Genomic DNA, 20,759 nt, shown 5'->3' with positions numbered 1-20,759 from the left:
GGAGAGTAAGACCTCTGTGAATCCTCATTGCTTTCTGTCAACTGTAATACTGAATATATAGCACTTTGCACAATCGACAAAGTGCCACATTGATTTCTTCTTCCAGAAAATGCAGTCCAGTGCAGTGATTAGCAGACTGAACCACAAGTCTGCAAAGAACACAGATGCAGGTTTCCACCTGTGCTTACACTGAAGCCACGGCTGCTATTAAGACTTGAAATAATAGCTGTACTAATGAAGCAAAGAGTGCATTGGTGCAGAATAATAATTGTTTTGAGGGTGGAAAAGATAATGATTTTGTCTATGCGGCATTACGACGATCAGACATCGGGAAAGTTTTTCTTCTTTTTGCTCATTTAGATGGATACTTTAATGAGAAAAATTTCTCATGCAGGAGGCAGCGGCGGTAGCGAACGCTTCTGTGCCTGACGTAGCCTGCGTTTATAGGTTGCACGGGCACAGACAAAGGTTCACGCTGAGTCTAGATCAAATTAAGATACAGAGAAGAGGGACTGCCTGAAGTTTGGACGCGTGCATGGTTGCATGCCGGTGTAGATTAAATTAAGATACTGAATGAGTCGAGGAGCTGAATTATACTGATGAGCAAGTGGGTGTGTGGATTTTGCCCTCTAAATGCCAGAAAGTTTAAATACTCAACAACGTTCTCTAAGCTTCCAGTAGCCTGTGGCAGCATTTGTCCTTCATCTCTTTTTTTGTTGTAGGGAACAAAACATTCTACCTGTTTAGGATCAATCAGCGAGAACAGCAAAAAACTATTCAAGTTCCTGAAGAATATTGAATAGTTCTTCTTTCATCGTGCGAAAGAAGTGGAGTCTTTAGAAGTGACGCAAAACTCCCCCCAGCTTTCCTGAAGTGTTGCCGAATTATTTTAAGAACCGGAGTCGATCATTTTACAATGTAACGCCGCTTCACAGCCGCCTCCTCATCATCATCATCATCGGCGGCGTTGTTGTCTCTCAGTCGGCTTCCCTCCCGCCCGCCCGCTGCCGTCCTCTCTGACTCCTCACCACCACCTCTGATTTTTCACATTCTAACAAGTTTAATTAGTCGTCTGAAAGATGAAATAACTGCGAAGCATAGTTGGTGCAATGAGAGAGGTAATTTTTAGAACCATTTCCACTTTTTTTGTACAATTCTGGCTTATATAGGATAATGCTTTGGAGAAAGACTTCACTTCACAGTGAATTGTTGAGAGTTCGGGGCATAAACAACCGAGATTCAGAGAGGAGAGATGCATTCAAATAAGATAAAGGGCAATGCAGTTCAGTGAACATGACCATATGCTTGGATTGATTAGAGCGCTTTGGAAAGCCATGAGGTTGATAAAACACACTAATGTGCACACATATTCTCAGAACTGTTGACGTCCCTCTGTGGATATAAACAAATTATTTTTACTTGGCAGCTCTTCATATTTAAAGTTGGCCTGTTTTGGCTGAGTCCACAATTTGACTAACTGCAGATGTTTGAGCCAACAGCATCACTGACTGCTAAGGACACTTTATTTTAGTAAAAAGTAATAGTAATCTTCCCATTTGGATTCTACCTTTTAATAACTTCAAATGCATTTAAAGGTAGAAAATCACTCTGCAAAATCAAGCATTATAAATCTATTAAGCCCAGAAGATAATGACAGTTTTTGTTTTGTCTTTATCCAAAGAAATAGGTGTTTGGCTATAGGAAGCGATGCTTCTCCCCTTCCATGTTATTGCCACTGACTGTGCAGCTTTTTCCTTAGTAAAAAAAAAGCAAACAGATATTTCCTGGTATCTATGTATTGCAACTTTACATCAGGATTAAATCCAAACAACACATAAATTGAGAATTGTGAGATAAATATCTGTTTGCTAATCACAGGCCTATGTTTCCATTAGGTTTGTGATTATTTTGAGAATACATCACCATCACACATTTGTAAATTGCATCCAAGAATGAACCAGACTTGGTCCAAAACTTTCTTCCTTCAATCTCTTAAAATTTCTTTAAAAATTTCTCACAAAATCAAAACGATGTGCCTTAAAAGATATCCACAGATGTGTCGCCATTTAGTGCAGAAGATTGGGCATCTTTTTATATAGTGTATGCCTACATTTAGTTTCACCTGTTTCCAAGGCATTTCTATAATTAATTTCTACCCCCTTTCCAATGTCAGTGTAGTATTTTGTTTCTTAATTAGTTGAGAACTGATGTTGAAATTATATTTTTTCTGTACCACGTTTTTTGTTTAGCAATTGTGGGGAGATGAGCTGTGTTTCTCGTCACTGTTGAAGTTTAATCAAAGTTGAGAAAAAGTCTGTTCTATCAGCTGTCAGATTGTTTCCTTTATGTCAGAAGTTAAGAGGCTTGATGAGGTGCCAACAGCAGGAGCTAATGCGCTGGCACTTGGCATACACCGCCCCTGACAAGAGGCGTTGTTTTTTGCTCTCAATCTGTTAGTGCTCATCTTCATCTGCTTCTCTCTATCCTGTATTATTTGCTGCAGATGTGACTCAGAAAACCGTTACCTTGGCAATCCACTCAGAGGAACCTGTTACTGTGAGTAATTCTCCACTGGACACACACACACACACACACACACACACACACACACATCCACATTTTATGGGTTATTCTCTCGTTGCTTCCCACTTCTCTTCTTACACTCTTCCGCTCTGGGCAGATGGCACATCTTAACAGTTTGGCACCAGGGGCGCTTGTTCGATGACAGAATGACTTGTCGTGAAAATGTCAAGTGCATCACAGGGAGTGAGTGATTGAGCTAATCAAGGAGACAGAGGAGTCAAAATTCTCCACTTGTCTACTCACTCAATCTCACACCTATTCATTTATTCATTTAGAAAGGTAACGAAAGGATAGCGCAACTTTTAAATAAGAAGAGCATCTATGGAGGTGCACAATGCACACGTCTGCTTCAGTTCCTGCTCATGCTGCTGCCTGTGTTTATTTGCATGATGGGGTGTCCTTCACAACACTGCAGCAGTACTTTGTAATTTGTTATGTCTTTCAGCACTCTGCTACTGACTTCAGAGCCTTTGCCAAGGCTTTGTCCCTTTTAAAATGTCATAGCCTGACAACAGGCTCATTGAGGAGAAGGAGGACACAGAAAACTAGAAGCCCGAAGCCTGTTTTAACCTCTGGACACCACCGGAGTTCCTTGAGCTTTGTTATTCTGCTTTGTAAACACGACACTACCTGCAGTCAAAAAGGCCATTGAGCACAGATTTAATATAGCATGCTCAGTGTGACAGTGGTCAGCTTTGTCTCAGGATTTGTTAGTGAGCTCTTTCTGTAATGGATTGCTTTGTGTTAAGTTTTGAAGCATGCTGACTGATAATCCTATCTTGTCCCCATAAAAGACATTCTATCCAGACTCATGTATTTAAAGGAGGAACTGAAAATTCAGTTTAATGCGTTTGTCTTGGAGATAAATCTTACACATTTACAAAAACTTGAAGATTATCTCAGTTAAATTCACAGCAAGGTCTGGATGAATTTGACATCATCAGCAAGTTTCTCTGAATTCATATTACAATAATATTGACTTAACAGCAAAAATAATAATTCTGATTAGAAATTTTATTTCTACTTGATCCTACTCATCCTAAGCACATTTCTTTGTCAAATATATTATGTCAAACATCAAGTGCAGTGTAATATGATTAATTAGTGATGTGCCATGACAAAACTAGAAACAAGTCGCCAAAGCAGAAACTGAGGGGAAAAAAATGTTTCTGAATAATGTTTTTTTTTTTTTTTTTTGCAATATATACTCACAGAAGCTGTGTACTTTAAAAAACAATTTCAGAGATTTTAAAATGGTAAACTTTGTGTTTGAATTCAACTTGTTTACTGAGTAAATCTGTGCCATTTAATTGGGTGGAGAAGCGTACAGCTTATTAACATACAAGGCTTGGTTTTGTCTATTCACACACTTTTTGTTATTGGTTTTGGCCAATGAGCTGCATGTTTGAAACAAACACATGGCTGCTTAACATAGGAGTGGATCCATAAGTAAATGTTGTGACAGAAGAAAAGAAAATTCTCCACTTAGGGAACTGTTGTGCATCCATAAAGTTTCTCCAGAGTGCAATGCGTGGATGGATACTTTGACAGCAGAAAGAGGGCGGCAGGACATTAGAATAATTACGTCTCTGAAGCTAACAGATGTACGGTTCTTAGATGACAAAATCTAACATAAAGATACAGGTGAAAAAAAAAACACTTCAGGATATGATCAGAGGCATTCATATTTGCAGAAATACTTTTTAGTTTCTCACGTGATGAACTTCACAACTACTATTCTTTGAAGAAATAGATTATAATGCAAGCACTGAAGAGCTTTTGTGAGACGCATTTAAAACTTGCAGTTTAATGTGATGAAACGGGTATGGGGATATTTTGTTAGTGTCAGTATTCAAATGTTTTTTTTTTTATTTCTATGTGTTTCACATTCATTAGGAAACTTAGAATCTATACTTTCAGAACTTGTAAATAACTCAAAACGCTTCCTGTGTTTTTTTTTCCTGGCTAATCACATTTATATTTCTTACGTTCGTCTTTTCAACAGATAACCTCCTGATTGACTACCAGTTCACATTCAGCCTCATCCAGGAGGATGACAAGCATTACACTGCCATTAACTTCATGGCCTCACCTGAGCAGGTAGGGTTAGGATTATATTTGTAGTTGTTTAGCTCTAGATCTTGATCTTTAGATCAAATATCTTTATAAGTAATGATTATAGTTAGTTGTTGATGTTTAGCTTTTCTGAAATAAAATGTTGACATGCTTTTTTTTTGCTGTTGTACATATTGTCTCCCTGACAAGATCTGCCTGGATTTATGTTTTTCATTTTAAGGCAAACAAGAACTTAGACATGTCCATCAATGCATCAAATAACTTTAACCTCAACATCACGTGGTCCGTGGGCTCAACAGGTACGTTTGTGTTTACATCATTTTTATTTCATGCAATCTAAAATTAAGTAGACATAATGGTTCCAGTCCTATTAGTTTGAATTTAATAATTTTTCAATTTAAACAAAGATGATAGATTGTTAGCTGTAGCTAAATTAATTTTTGTATTTTTTTTCTGAGGTATATTCAACACTAGATTTTGCAAATAATAATTACCTATATGGCATTTTGCAGAAAAGTCACTGGAACACTATCAATTATTTCCTATTAACATGGAAATATTATTATGTGCACATAATTGTGCAGACTGTATATCTTTAGTTTAGCTCAGGTCATTCAATGAAGCCAATTTCACCTGAAACAATTCACATTGAATGAAATACATGTATGAAATATAATTAAAGGGCATACTCTATATCAGTTTTACAACCTTTATTTTCATTTCGCTTGTCACCTGTGGTTGCAACATTGATTCCCATGTCCATGTTTTTAGTAATAAGAAAAAGGCACAAAAGGCAGGAGGTTATGGATATTACAATAGAAGCTAAAATACTGATCAAAGAAATTTAGAACCTGTCATACATTTGGCTCAGACACAGAAAATGACTTTCTGCTCTAGTTATTGTGAGCTTGTAGGAAGATTTTTGTACAGAATAATTATCAATTTTGATTTATAAAGCAATCCTCTGACAGGCACAAACATTTTGATCAGATATCTCGACAGAGCACATGCAAAAACCGTAAGGCTGAAACAAAATGTATATATTTTTTTACCTGAGAAACTTTAAGCTCACAAACGACAGTCATCTTAAGATCACCTGTTTGTCAACTCAGTGCTGGAGCGATTTGTCATATCAGTGGCATAAACAGTGCTGTGTCTTCTTCTCTCGATTTAGTTTATTCCTTATTTAGATCTTATTTTACAATCGTTCCATTGTCACAGAGAATATAGTGTTGTTGAAAAATATTTTTTGCTGTTCATTTTTCACAATGCTTTCCCTATTTTTGTTTTCTCAACAAGTGGACACAGATCACTCTGACATATTCCTGTTAGAAAGGGGTTTTTCGTCTAGGAAGTGTTTTCTGTTCACAGAAAAGTCTGTTTTCTGTTTACAGACTCAGATGGTGAGAGTCTGGGGTTTCAGACAACATTCCATCACTCTCTAAATGAAAGTGCAATTCCTTTTAGAGATGCTTGGTTTCCAAAAGTCTGTTTCAGAAATGGGCTTTTTAAAATCTGTATGTTTAAAAAATAATGAAAAGGCTTTAAAGCTTTGAATATTTTCAAGTTTTCTGTTGTTACTCTGTCATTTGCCTTATAAAATAGTTTAGTTCAGAGTTCTTGGGTTTTAGAATTCTCACGGTATGGGATTTTGTTGATTTTTGCAATATAGGAAACATATAATTGGATATTTTAAAGGAGAGACAACAAAACCAAATGTTAAACCTCCTCTGTTGGCATTTACGGTGTCTCTGCTGCTGTTCGTCCCCTGAGGAAAGACACCCAAGGACACTGCAGTTGTCCGGTGCCACTGTTTATCTCCCGCCTTGCGTTTCTTCCACCCAAGTCGTCTGGCGCTCTCTCTCCGTTCCTTCAACACTGACATTTTCTCCCCACTAAAACACGTTAACCCCACACGCTTCTCTTTGCCAACCTTAACTTTTTCAGTGCACCGTCGTTAATATTTGAATTTGAGTCCCCACTTCTCCCCAGCATAGTTGTTTTGTCTCAGAAGGAATAGAAGCCTCTTCACAATTGACAAGAGCAAGAGGCGCCTTTAGTTGGGGGGGATAAAAGGCGGTGTGGGGGGTGATTTCAATTAAGATAAACATGCTCACGTAGCTACACTCAAGCTGTCATTTTCAGTGCTTTGTTTTAGAGCTGTGGATTGGAATATCAATGCTGAGAAAGCACTGACATGAAGAAGAAAAAGAAATGATTTGGAACATTAAGACAGATGGAAAATGGTCTATTTTTACCACTTTTCTTTAAAAATTGCTTTAATTTTAAGATGGGCAATGCAATGCTCACCCAAAAACAATATTACTAACATTCAAACTATAGGAACTGTTTCATATATGAATTCTGAATGTATTTGGTGCCTCACCAGAAATCTGTGAATACTAAATGGGAAATCTGGGCCATCACATTATGCATAAAGAAGTGGGATCATGAGTTCAGAAAAGGGATGTTTGTCGTTCAAGCTGAGCTTTTCACCCACATTGTATCCATTTTAGTATAAAATATAATAGGCATGTGTAATTCTACAATACTGTTTTTTTGAACAACAACAAAGTTAAATGCAGTTAAGAAATAATGGTAATTGCACATGAGTGCTCTCCTGTTGTTTGAAATGGACAAATAAACTCGTTAATGCATTTATAATAACACGTTGCAGCTAAAGCACCTCCATCTCTGTGTAAGCGTGCTTCATTTTTTTTTTTTTTATATTAAAAGCTAAATGGCTTTGTACTGAAAATAAACACTTTGTTTCAACAGCTGGGACCATTTCTGGAGAGGAGGTTCCCATTGTGTCCAAAACGAACATTAAGGACTACAGGGACAGTTTCTCCTGTGAAAAGTTCACCTTCAGAAGCAACCCTAACATTACCTTCTACGTGTACGTCAGTAACTTCTCATGGCCCATCAAGATCCAGGTAACAACAAGCACCTGACGGCTGAATTTGCAGTAGATTTTTTGTGAAAAACAATCTTATTTTTAGATGCCGTCTAGCATTCTGTACTTTCTTTGAAAAGATGAGTCAGAGGATTTGATTATAGTACGGGTCTGGAATTATCACTGGAAAAATAGTATTTATTCTCTCCAAGTGTCTTGGAGTTGCATAAAAACCTGTGGCAGCATGGCAGACAAAATGCCATCCACTTACGCAGTCCCTTAAGGTCCAATTAGAGCAAAGTTTCTTCAAGGCTAGTTCTGTCAGGTTTTCAAACCCCAAATGTCTGCATAAATGGAAGGAGATAAAGAAAGTGTAATTAAACAATTAGTCTGTAAAAAAAAAATCCTCTATCTATTTTTGGGAAGTGATCCAACATTACACAAAGTGAGTTGCCACATTATTATAATATTCAGGATCAGCGTCTAATTATGAATTAAAATTAGAGACAGCTATTTGTAAGCAGATTGCAAAGAATCTGCAAAGAAGTGTGATGCAAACAAATGAACAATTAAGGGCATTAGAAACAGATGTATTGATGCTTGTTGAGCTAAGATGTTGCAAAAGATTTTCTAAAGAGAAATACATGTATAGAAATAGATTAAATTTACTACCTTCAACATACACATTGAGTAATGATGAATGTAATGATAAATGTTGCAATTTAGTATGTTGAAAGATATTATCCCTGGCTATTAACCAATAAAAAGTAAGAGAAAAATACTTTAGCAAATGCATTAAAGTAAACTTAAGATATATATTTATGGCTAAATAATAGTCAATTTGATATAAAAATTGGAGAATTTGAAACATGTAAGAACTTCTTTATTCAAAAGTTGTAGCAGCTAAGCTTAGCAGGTTTCTAATAAATGATTAAGCCAATTTACTTCATTGTATTTTACTACCTTTATGTTTTGCTAGTTTGATTTTGATTCACCAACTTAATTTACATGGGTAGACAAATTATTTCATTGATACATTCTGATAAAATGTATGTAACCATGTGCATCAGGTTATTTAAAAAACATCAAAATTATCAACCAGTTCTCAAGAAACCCTTCTAGTATTACTAACCGTCTTTGTTTAAGCAAGACAGGAAAGCTTTTTCTGAGAAATACGATAGTTCCAGATAGGAGTAGTGATTACTAATAATAGCACACAGTGCCCGTTTTGTTAATTAGCCCACTCCCACATATTGATTTTTATATCCTGTCGCACCACATCGCATGGTAGATGAGTAGACCACCTTGAGGTAATAACATCTTCGGGGATGGTCCATCTGTGGAGGTGGCCCAGTAATAGTTTTCTATTAAATTTCCTGGCCGACAGTCACTTACTTATTATGGACCGAGCCCACGCCATAAAAGCAAATAGCTTCTATTACAGGATAAGGCTTCTTTCCTGGTTAGGCCATGTGATGCTGGACTGGTTCTGGAGACCCAGTTGAGCTGAGGCAGAAATCTGGAAGAGATTAGTCTTTGTTTTGTAAGGTCTAAGCTTTTAAAATAAGCGGTTTTCATGTAAATCAGGATGGACAGAGATTTTTCAGTGACATCAGTTGACATTTGCTTTCAGGGTTATTGGATGACCTGATTGATTTTAAGGATTCTCCAACCCTGGAGAAGTTTAGAAAGTGAAAAAAATTTGAAACATATTTGTATTCTATATCCTGACATTATTTCCATCTATCCATCCATTTTCCTTCTTTCTTTTCTTCTCTTCCTCCTATCATTAGATCTTCATCTGTTCTAACTTAATATTCAAAGCCTGACAAGTATCTGCCATAATTGTATTGGAAAATTAAAACATGGATTTTGCCATCACAGATATTTGGGAACCATGTGCTTTACGCACCATTCATCAAGTTTTCATATAAAATGAATGGCTGAGATGAACAGACTGAAATTAAATTAACCCTACATATATTGCTGTGAGTTGTATAAGCACATAACAGAGGAGTCCCACTCATTAAAAAGCCAGACAATCATTTGTACTTTTCACGTTAGGCGTGTCAGTGAGCATCGCATTTCAGATCAGTGCTTCTCATCTTTTTGTTAATAACGTAGAGAGAAGCCAAAGGTGAACAAAGTTTAAGAGGGTAATGGAGTTTTCCAAAAACAGCTTACTAAAGATTCTCAACCTAAATAAGGACTCTCTTCCCTTTCACTATTAATGAAAAATAATGTTATAATGTTTGTCGCTTTTCAGTGGCTCATTGTTATGGAAAATATAAATTAGCGATGCCACTATTGGTTGCTGGTAAACTGTCTCTGTTTTAACAACCTGTGGTAACCTCTATTTTTTTCTTTTCGCTATTTTGTACCATCCACTTTTTTCAAAATTGCCATTCAGAGCAACAAATGTGACGCAAATGGTCCACCTCTAAAAGCAAAATTGTGCTCCATTACCCAGCACTACATGTTGCCAATCAGAGACTGAATACAGCTGCAGATGACATTGTTTTTGTGGTTCTAAATGTTTTCGGGGCAGACTGGCTGCAAAGCATCTGTAGTAGATAATGACTTGTCACCATGATGTGGCCTATCATATATGATTTAGCTGCTAGGGCTGTCTGTAATCTCTCCTTTAATGAAGATGAACCATATTCCTGACTCATTATTCACTGGACATATTGCCTTTGAGGCAACAATACACAAATCACCAAAATAACTGGTGTATTGTGTTTCGTATAAAGTTAGACTCCTATCAATCTAATCTTTGTGTATGCTTTTATTATGTCTATTTGTAAGTGTAAAACCAATCCATATTAGAGTGTTTTCATTTAAAACCTAGCCTCAAGTTTATGTACAGATAAGCCTGTAAATGCTCACAAATCAACCATAAGAAAATTCCTTGCCTGTATCGCCTGGCAGTTTCCAGGCTTCATCCTGAGAATTTGTTTCTCCTCCTTTACACCGTTTTAAGTCAATCCATCTTATTCGCTTTTTTAAAAATATGCGAATATCCTTAGATGCTGCTAGTTTCTGTCAAATTATATTAAACATATGTTTTTATAAATTTTTGAAAAATATTGAACACTTTTTACTACTTCTTTTATTTCTAGTTGACTTCTAGTTTAATCCAAAATGCAGAAGTATTAAATCCTTTGAAACCTCTGCATTTTTCATGTTACGGCCAATAACTTCAATCTGTATAATTAGAATTTTACTTATATGAAAGTAGTGCAGAATTGTGCCATAGTTTGATTAATTTATAATTTTTTTTACATTTTCTTTTTTCTTTTTTACAAATAAAACCTTAACTTGTAAAATTTTACAAATTTCCAAAATTGGAAAGAGAAAGCGCTAATTTTCATTTAGAACAAGCACATGCTAGCAGTAGGCATGACGGAGAAATATCTTCAAACTCAAACCCCCTCATCATGGAAACCACACAAAGAAAAAGATGCCGCTTTTAAGTATAGTCCGGAAGACACGGTACTGATGCAGTAATTGTTGGTGCATTGTTTTGTTCTCAGTTGAAGGTTACTGTCTCTTTAAGAGATTCTAAAAGCAACAGCTGTAGTCCTGCTCATATCCTCTGCTCTATATTCGCCTTTCCATCGACTCTGACCAGCTTCCCATAATTCTGCTATTTTTTTTTTTTAAATAATTTGATGAGCTATAGCCCTCAATTTATTAAATAACATTGGAATACTGGGGATCAGATAACAAATTGTAAAACTTGTCAAAACTCCAGTTTTGACTATTTTTAAAGAGCGGTGCATTTTCATTTTGTTAGAGAAATGCGTACCAATTTGTGTTTGCTGATCACATAACACCTAAACGCATTGGAATTCATAGGTGTATTTCATAATAAAGAAATTGTAAATGAAATAGTGTTGGAATCAATTGTTCACTTGGTCCCTTTTTAAAGAGAAGGTGGCTCATGTGTAGAAGCTGAAACTCCTAAACTCTTCATCCAGTCCGAACATGGAAACATGAAAGCCGAGAGGCTGCACTTTGTGTTTGTTACGTAATTGTAATCAGAATTTGTTCCAGTTGGTTCCTGCCTTTTTAACTAAAAATGCCTTTCCACCTCACATTAATTATAACCTTTATTGTAAAATGTATTGTTCATTCCTAGTTTTATCTTGTATGTGTTTCAGTAAATTGCAGTTTGTGGCCTGACTGTGTTAGCTGCAGGTCAGGCCGTTCCTTCACACCACATCCATCCAGTTGAGCAAATGACTTTTGATGTCAACTGCCAGAAACTTCTACCTTGTTCTCATCTCTGTCCACAATATTACATCAGACAATTTCTGTTGAGTTTTTATTTATTTTTTTTAACGCTGGTTTTAATAACAAGTCTTTGAGTGAATCAGTGACCTTTAACAGGCCAGCTTGGTTCTTAGCGCTGACTTGACCTATGTGTGCCACGTCACATTAACCTCCTCACTATGTCACATTTCAACTCGGGCAAATCAGTCAGAGGTTCTTGGATGTTCAAAGGCAGGTTTGGTGCAATGGAAAAATTTAATTGTATTGTGGTTTTTACCCTTCTTGATATAATTGTGTTAACCATGACTCACATTTTGCAAATTTCCTTCTAGATCACTCAGAAATTCCTAATTTGTCTTGTGTTTTTCTCCAATAGATTGCCTTCTCCCAACACAACAGTATTATGGACCTTGTCCAATTCTTTGTAACGTTTTTCAGGTAAGTACTGTATTGAGCAATTCAGTCTTCTTATCGCTTTAGATGTTTCTTGGAAGGATACAAATTAAATATAGTAGATATAAACTAATTAACCTTGTCAGTACAATCTTTTCATTGTTTTTGTTTAAAAGCTTTGAAAATTAGTTCTACAGATTTTTTGAAGGATAATCCTGCAGGAATATCCATATTCCTCTATGGATGTTCCCCTCGTGCCCATAAGGGGGAAAAAAAGATGACTGCTTGTCTTTAAATATTGATGATTTAAACAAACATATCAACTTCCTGAAAACTGTCCTCATATTTAGAATATTTTCACTGAAGAGTTTTAAGAACAGAATTAAAAACCAGCTATCCTTCCATCCCTTTAGTTTAAGTGTATTTTTAACACAAACTAGCAGCTTATTCACACAAAATCACTGAAAACATCCAGAGAAAACTTTGGATAAGCATTTCTCACAACTTCTTTGAAGGAGTCAAAAGGTCTGATCCTTAAACATTAACTGTACTTTGTTTGTATAAGCTATGCATTAAATCCCCTTAATCAGTCAAAAATGATTATTAACAATGTCTTCATTCTCCTCTCCATGTTTCTTATTACTAATACGTGTTTTAAAGTGGTACATTAACTACCACTAACACTTTAAGAATGTGCATAATTCTCTGTAAGTGGCATCTAAAGAGAAGACGTGGGTGATCAGGATATGAGGGCTCTTAATCATTTCTTTCCTGCTCAGAACTGTGAAGGAAGTCTTTCATCATTAAAATGTTTCTAATGAATAGGTTGAGCTGTTTGAAACGCACATTAATGTCTGAGTGCATAAAGATGATGCGTTTGTGACTTCTGCACTTATGCTTTCAATTACATACTGTAAAAAGAAATTATATAAAGTCTGCATGCTTTTAATACACCTGTACTCTCCAACGTCATAGCATTTGTTTGTTGCCTGTGTTATTAAGAACGCACGTCTTGTGTGGCTTCTCTACATTTGTTGATTTGCGTTTAAAGGTGTGCAGTTCTGGTTTGCTTAAATTGTGCGTGCGTATGTGCATGTGTGTGTTGTCATAATGGAGAGCCGTTCCCTGAGGCAGCTGTCCATCTGCGCCCAATCCACAATACGTTTCCAGAAAAGCTGTCACACAGTCAGTTAGCTGCTGCCTCCAGGTGATCATATTACAGTCTGAACAGAACGAATCTAGAATCCTTCAAAGGTGAAACTGAGGCGGACAGCTGCGGATATGAAAAAAACTAAACCTCTTGGATAAAATGCAGGTTTTTTGTACATTTATATTTAGTTCTGAAATCTAAATAGTTTTAGATGTAATAAACCACCAAAATCAGTCGGAAGGATTATTTGCGGGGTGGGAAGGGGAGGAAAATATTCTTTAATCTTAGATCAAATAAAATGTTTACTTTAACTGAATATAATAAGAAACATCAACAAAAACTACTAAAAATCAAGAATATAATTCATTCAAGTATTGTTATTATGGATTAATTTGTTTTACTTGTGTCCTGAAGATTTTCTGCCCAGGTCCTTTTTGCAAATAAGATCTGGTCTCAATGCGATTTTACCTGGTTAAATAAGGGGGGAAAATAATTGGCAAGTCTCTCTTGATTTACAAAGTTAGACATCAGAAAACAAATTTGCCATGTTTTTTATTTGCAAAATGTGTGAACTAGAAGCTAAATGAATGAAAGAGGAACAAATGAACTATCTGAACAAATTTTACTTTGCAGGTTGTTTCTCCAAATTATAGACAAAATTCCACTTTCAACAACAACTTTGGTCTGATTATTCAACCTATCTTTACCAATAAAGCACCCTTTTATTGTTATGACCTGCATTAACAATAAAATTCAAGTCAGTTTAATAGCCAAACTCCACAGATTAATAGCCAGATTCTCGCTTCTGCTAGCGAACCTTAACAATTGCTGCCCACTCCTCATAGACAAATACTTTCAACTTATTGTTTAATAGGCATACTGCAACCACCTTAAACGGTTAAATCACATCACTGTAACAAAACTAGTATCTTCTATGACTTTTTATGAAACTTTCTTAGGACATTGGATTGATTTGAAAGTCCAATGATGGCCCTTCAGCTTTCTTGCATACAGCGTTACTGTTTCTCCCAGGATGGTGCTGTATCAACAGGAAGCTTGAGAAGAGAAGAAATAAAACAATTGAAATCTTGCATCCACTTATCTGTGATTGCTAACAGTGGGCCTACTTTCTCACTGAAATTTCAGCAGTTGGTGAGTAATTTATTAATTCGAACAAAACACAGATAGGTTGCCATTCGAGCCTCAATTGTCAAGAATTGTAAGAAACATTGATTCAGATTTTTACTTATTCATATTTTTTGGAAAGTTGTTTATTGAATATATTAAATTCATAAAACAAATTAAATTGATCCTCCTACCATATTGGCCAAAATTTTGGATACAAAATCAAAATGCATCAAAACCGTTTCTTTCCATTACATATGCAAATTGGTTGCGTTACAGTACATGAAAATATACTGAATATGAAAAGCATAAAAATAAGAAGATATTCCAACATTAAGGAATGAAAGTGGTTCAATAAAAACACAATTACAATGATAATATATTCATAGCATTCATAAGAGTTAATGGCACAAAAAATCCAATGTTGCACAGATTACTGTATTTCAAAGCTACATGGGAGACTTGCAGGGGAAAAATGCAAAAAGATAAAATCAACCAAACCACGCAGTCTGCCCCAATCTGTTTCCAGTTATATTAACAAAGCCAAAGTTAAGCAAAAGTAGATTAAAAAAAACATAAAAGATGTTTACAGATCTTTAGTAACTGACACATGTTAACAGGTTGGCTTGTTTATGCCATGTCCTTTACAGTTAGCATTGGCTTTGATAATAACTTTTTGAGGCTTCAGATGAAATTCTGCAAATGCAGCAATTCCCATTCCTTAAGAAGTTAATATCTTCATTTTCTCATGTTTTATGCATCAAAGAAAATCGGGTTCAACCAACTTTATATTTTTCTGTTGCAGAAAACTCAACAATATTTAAAAAATCTAAACATTCTTAAAAGATTAAATATTTTTATTTGTATGTTATTTTAGTCAGTCATTGTGTTTATATAACAAACATACAGTTTAAGACTGCAAATATTTTTATTTTTAAAGCTTCACCTGTTCAAGTCTTTGAACGCAGTCTTATTCTTTCATTTTCTCACACTTAATCGTATGCATTTTGTTCCACAGGAATGCAGTGAACTATTTGTGTTTTTCCCATTTGGTAGGCAGATCATAATAATTCCATTTAGCCTTTGTCTGTATCAGTGTTGTCCAGTTCTCAGTGACCCATAAACCCAAGAAGAAGAAAAAAGGAAAAAAGCACTGATTCACTAATGAGCTGTTTTTTGTGTGTGTGACGAAGTGTGTCTGTGGACGTGAGGGAAGATTTGGGGAGACTTGAACCTGCAGGAAACATAATCAGCCTGATGACAAAATGTCAAATCACCCCACAGGGTATTTTAGAGCTCCTTGAACGAGAGATAAGGAGCAGAGAACGGACATCACAACTTTTCTAATGTTTTCATTTCTTTCTTCTTCAATAAGATCAACCCATTTTTTAAAATCAAAACATTTTAGGATGGGTGTGTGCACAAAACGCGTATTTCATCTTTAAATTATTCTGTTACTGAGTCATTATAACTCAGACAAATACCATGAATGTTTTTTCTTGTGATTTATCATTTTAAGAGACTTCTTGAATTGTTTGCATCTGATAAGCAGTCTTTAAAGGAGCAGATGCTTCTCTTTTTTTGTGGTGTCAGAAATAAAATGTTTAACTGAAGCAGCAGATCTAAGCTTCAGTTTTTTTGTTATCATCTTGTTCAAACATCTGATCAAACACATCTAGAACACGTGGCGACCTGAAGTTTACATTCCAAAAAACTGGCTCATAACATTGGAGATGGTTGTCTGGCTCCTGTGAGATGTTTGCTCATTTTATCGGAGTGCAAATGACAAAAGTGTAGCATGGCTCTTAAGACAGAAGGACGGTGCTGGGCCGACAGCTGTTAGACTCCATTTCTGGACATACAGAATAATTTTGTCCTTTTTTTTTATTCAGTGATAATTAGGAAAAAATAAGATGTTTCGGTGTAAAAGCATGGGCTCGTTTGATATTTCCATCTATGATGACATTTAATGTGATTTCACAATATTTGTCCAAAAAATAAAAAATAAAAATAAGACAATGCCTTTAATAAAAGAAGAAATAATCCAGCTGCCAAAATAATCCACCATATTTCATAATGTGTTTGTGTTAGTTTTAAATAAAATCTATTGAATATGATAACATTGTGGCTTTATTCTATTGATCTCCTATTAAAAACTGTAAGAAATATTTGTGATTTTAATACCATAATTTTTTTCAAACCCATACCTACTATATTACTAAATGAACAACATTTGATTGATTCGAATTTGATAGCAGAAATCTAATGTAGACAGTTTTATCCACAAAATGATAATAAAAAAATATTAATCTGTTTTTGAGAAATTTAATGTAAAACTCAAACTTCACCATTCTAGCCAGCTCTTAAAAACTGCTTCTTTAGTGGATAATCATCCTGACATTATGTATCTAAAGGATAATGAAGTGGAAGCTCTCAATCAGTCAATTTTCTCCTCCCAGATCAGCTTAGATCTTGCTGACTTTCCCTTGACTAATGATCACAGTGTTGGGTTATTAATCGAAGTAATCGGCCAAAATATTTCAGTCTAACGATATTTTAAAGTTCTACCTCCTCAAATCATTTTGCCCAATTGTGTTTCTCAGAGTTAAAAGTAAATTTTTACAGATTTGGATTTGCCTTATGTTCCTTTCAGATATTGTTAATGACATGCTTTCATTAACATGTCATTTTCTGATCAGTAAAAATGCATAAAGAAATCTCCTGTAAGGGTAGAAGTTCAAAAACAAACATCCAATAGCTACAGTCTGCTTCATTATGGATCCAAGTTTTCTATGTGAAAAATGGCTAAATAAGTTAAAGGAGACATATTTTGATTCAGTTGTAATCCTGCTCGTCTTTTCTTCTTTTTTTTCATCCCAGTTGCTTTCTCTCTCTGCTCCTGGTGGCAGCAGTGGTGTGGAAGATCAAACAGACCTGCTGGGCGTCACGACGCAGAGAAGTAAGTCCATGACGTTTAAAGCAGAACTGAGTAATTACCTTTAAGGCACTTCTATGAAATTCGTGTGAGTGAATGCAAGTCTGCATATTAGTCATTTTAAAATTATTTGTATTTTTCCATCTGAGTTTATCAAATGTGTTTGGCAGTCTTGGCCGTTTATGTTTAAGTCGGATGCTGAACTGAATATGTGAGGAATCGTAGCTAAAGTTGACATAGTACGAATGTTAAAATTGACATCTTTTTCATCTACCCCTTTTTTTTTGGAAAGTTGATATTATAATACAAATTTTACCCTTTTGAGCCAACAGCCTGACTTTTTTTTATTGACCCACATGAAATCAGACTGAACTCCTTGTTTTAGGTGAGATCCCAAAAATATTTCCATTTGCAAAATCATTTTCAGGAAAAACTTTACAAACTTTCATCATGTTTAGGAAGTTTTATTGGTATTTGGCAGCATTGCCTTTTAAATATATGATTTGGATCAGATTTGATGTATGTTTTCCCACAAGATCCTCATCATGAGTTGCTAAAATTTTGCTGTGTTCCTCCAAATGAACTGGTGTAATTCATTCAGGTTTGCCAGTATCCCATGTTAACCCATAATGCATGGCGACCGTATTGAAAAAGTAGACTTAAATGTTTGATATTAACATTTGGGATTTGAAACATATTTAAAGCAAAGAGGCGAGCATGGTTTTAGCCATGTGTTTTAGTCTGCCAGGACAATTGAGTCTTAAAAAGGCCTTACATCTCATTAAAAGCCTTTGACCACTGCTAAAGAAAGTTTTGATTAGCTGCCAGCAAAATCTTGTGCTCTACAATTGGATCAATTATGATGTCAAATAATTTCATTGAAAGTGGATAATTATTCAAGGCTAGTGTGGGTTTACATTTTGTGGAAAGGAATGGGAACCAAGCAGACAGTAGGGGTGAAAAAGAAGCCGAAATATTAATGATTAATATTCAGTGGTGGAATGAAAAGGATTTGGATGAAAAGATGTGAAAGATGTGGTGATTGGCAGTGGAAATTATAAAAGTAGGGCATAAGAATTCTGTTCTGAATATGAAGGAGAGGAAAAATGCTAATTCACCTTGCTGCTCTCAATCTAAAACTGCATTGGAAAAAATTCCTGCTTCTGAACTGATGGTAATTTCCATCTCTTTGGGGTTGAATCTGCTATTATCCTGGGTGCTGTTGGGTATTTAACAGCAGGAATTTAATTTTGATCTCTCTGCATGACCTGTAGTCTGTTAATGAAGCTCTCACAATTCATTTCCACTTTGGGAATGACATTAATAATTAGCGAATCAGAATTTCATATCCCCCTAATTGATTTATTGAAAATAAACAAAAATGATTACTGCTGTGTCTCTGACTCATGCCTGTCCAAAAAAATTAAAGTCAATAAAATTTAATGACAGCAGATGGTCACTATTTTTGTGTCTGCTTTGGACATGTCTGTGATCTGTTCTTGACCAAAAAAACCAATTTACTTTACTGGGTCAAAGAAAATGTCAATGCGTTTGATTATGCCCTTTTTTGTTGCACCATAATGACAGATTTAGATACATCTTTTGTCAGAAAGTTGGCCTTGTAAACAGTTCAGTTGAACTTCTTCATAAAGTTCTCTACAGTGACAGCCAAAGGTTTTTAAAAGTGATTAAATTCTGGATTTTGTGGGGAAGAATCCATGTGTGAAAATGGTCTCTAATGCTCCCTGAACTCTTCATTCACAATTTAAGACCAATGAATTGTGGAATTTTCATCTTCCAGTGAGGTAAGAAAAAGAGACATTGATAGAAAAAGTTTTTTAATTTTGAGTTCAACACCTCGTCTTGAGCTTTTCTTTACCCAGATGGACTCATCACTCTGGAACTGGTTAGATCAGGATTAAATCAACCATAACTTCTTTTTTGTTTCTCATTACAATTTTTATTCTTCAGAGGAAAATGTTTTTTGTACAGTTGCAAAACTTCAGTTTATCCTTGCAGTGATAGTTTGGGAAAGCTTTTTAAGCATTCCTGAAATTTCTTTGATTTTAGTTTGATCATAGAAAATATTTACTGGTAAAAATCCTCTACTTACATAATTTAGACATATATGGTTAATGTCTGAATTTAAATCAGACCATATTTTCCCCGATGAAATAGGATAATAAAACATATTATAGTTTTTCAAAAATGTTGAATTTTTATTTTGGTTGAGTTTGCTAAATTTGATTTAAGAATATCACATCTAAAAACATAATTCTTAGCAATCAAGTGTTTTTTGTTCAATGTCTCAGAGGTTGTAAGGTCTCTTTTCCATCACCCTAATCTTTAGTTTCCCACATTGACCCTCTACCATATTAACCTTCGAATGCTAAGAACGTTAATCGTAAGAGACATGTTGGGAAAAGTAAAATACCACTTTATGTCTAAATGAGCCAGGGATCTGAATAATTTGGTCTTAGCTGTATCCTTGACATCAACACTTTACTAAGACACACAGCTTTCTACAGCTCTGGTGTGGCATTTTCAGTTGGCCTACTTTTAAAGAAACATTGTATTCAGAATCTGTGTTGGTAACCTTTTCCTCATAGCTGTTGCAGCCTAGAGGATGCCCTTCACCGCTCACGTTGTACTTTCGCTTTGCAAATAGATTTTCAACTACTTCACGTGTTGCAATCTTTAAAGCCACTCTTCCGTAATACAAGAATCTGTAAAATCACTTATAGAGATTCTTTCAGGACCCTTTAGGGTCCATTTAATAGATGGTCAATCTGAGGAGGTTTTAGTGCTAACCAGGCCATCTGCTTGTTGTTTAATTGCTTACAGTGAAATGAATGCACAGTTTGTCTGCTTACTCGGACATATAGATGAGCTGAAGGTGATTCCCACGTAGTTTATAAATGAGTCGATTGAGCCTTGACAGTTTTGTTTTACTTGTAAACTAAATGGTTCCCTGATTCTTCTTCACTGTCTTCGTATTTATGGGTCTTGGTGAAATGAGGGATGGAAAGTTTCGTCCTGGGGCCATTTGAGCCCTCATCTTCTATAAGGACATGGAATGAATGAGTTTTAATGAGGCTTTCAGAAATGGCTGGGCTGATAATGAAACTGTGATGAAGCTATGGGGCATTTGGGCATCTGATGAAATGTTTTTTTAACTGACTGAAGGTGTTTGTAATTATGGATTGTGTTTGACTTGAATTTGAAGCACATTTTCTTTTGGGTTTTTTTCCTGTAATATTCTTATTAGAAAGATCTCTAGTTAAGCAAGCAGTCATTTCACATTTTGTTTCTGAAAATTGGCT

At 35.4% G+C, this 20,759-nt stretch overlaps 1 protein-coding gene across 1 annotated transcript in view; it reads left to right on the top strand.

The window, feature by feature from the left end:
• Nucleotides 1–20,759, top strand: part of atrnl1b (attractin-like 1b) — a 62,906-nt gene that overhangs the window by 29,289 nt on the left and 12,858 nt on the right. The window contains exons 21-26 of the mRNA XM_055022642.1: nt 2,504–2,556; nt 4,589–4,683; nt 4,880–4,958; nt 7,438–7,595; nt 12,210–12,271; nt 17,382–17,460. Of these exons, the coding sequence (XP_054878617.1) occupies nt 2,504–2,556; nt 4,589–4,683; nt 4,880–4,958; nt 7,438–7,595; nt 12,210–12,271; nt 17,382–17,460 (526 nt within the window). The remainder of the gene's footprint in view (nt 1–2,503; nt 2,557–4,588; nt 4,684–4,879; nt 4,959–7,437; nt 7,596–12,209; nt 12,272–17,381; nt 17,461–20,759) is intronic.

Source organism: Poeciliopsis prolifica, unplaced genomic scaffold (assembly GCF_027474105.1).
Source record: "Poeciliopsis prolifica strain line A6 unplaced genomic scaffold, Auburn_PproV2 SCAFFOLD088, whole genome shotgun sequence".
In the NCBI taxonomy this organism is placed as follows: domain Eukaryota; kingdom Metazoa; phylum Chordata; class Actinopteri; order Cyprinodontiformes; family Poeciliidae; genus Poeciliopsis; species Poeciliopsis prolifica.
The sequence above is the reverse complement of the archived record's forward strand: the minus strand, read 5'-3'. Positions and strand labels throughout refer to the sequence as shown.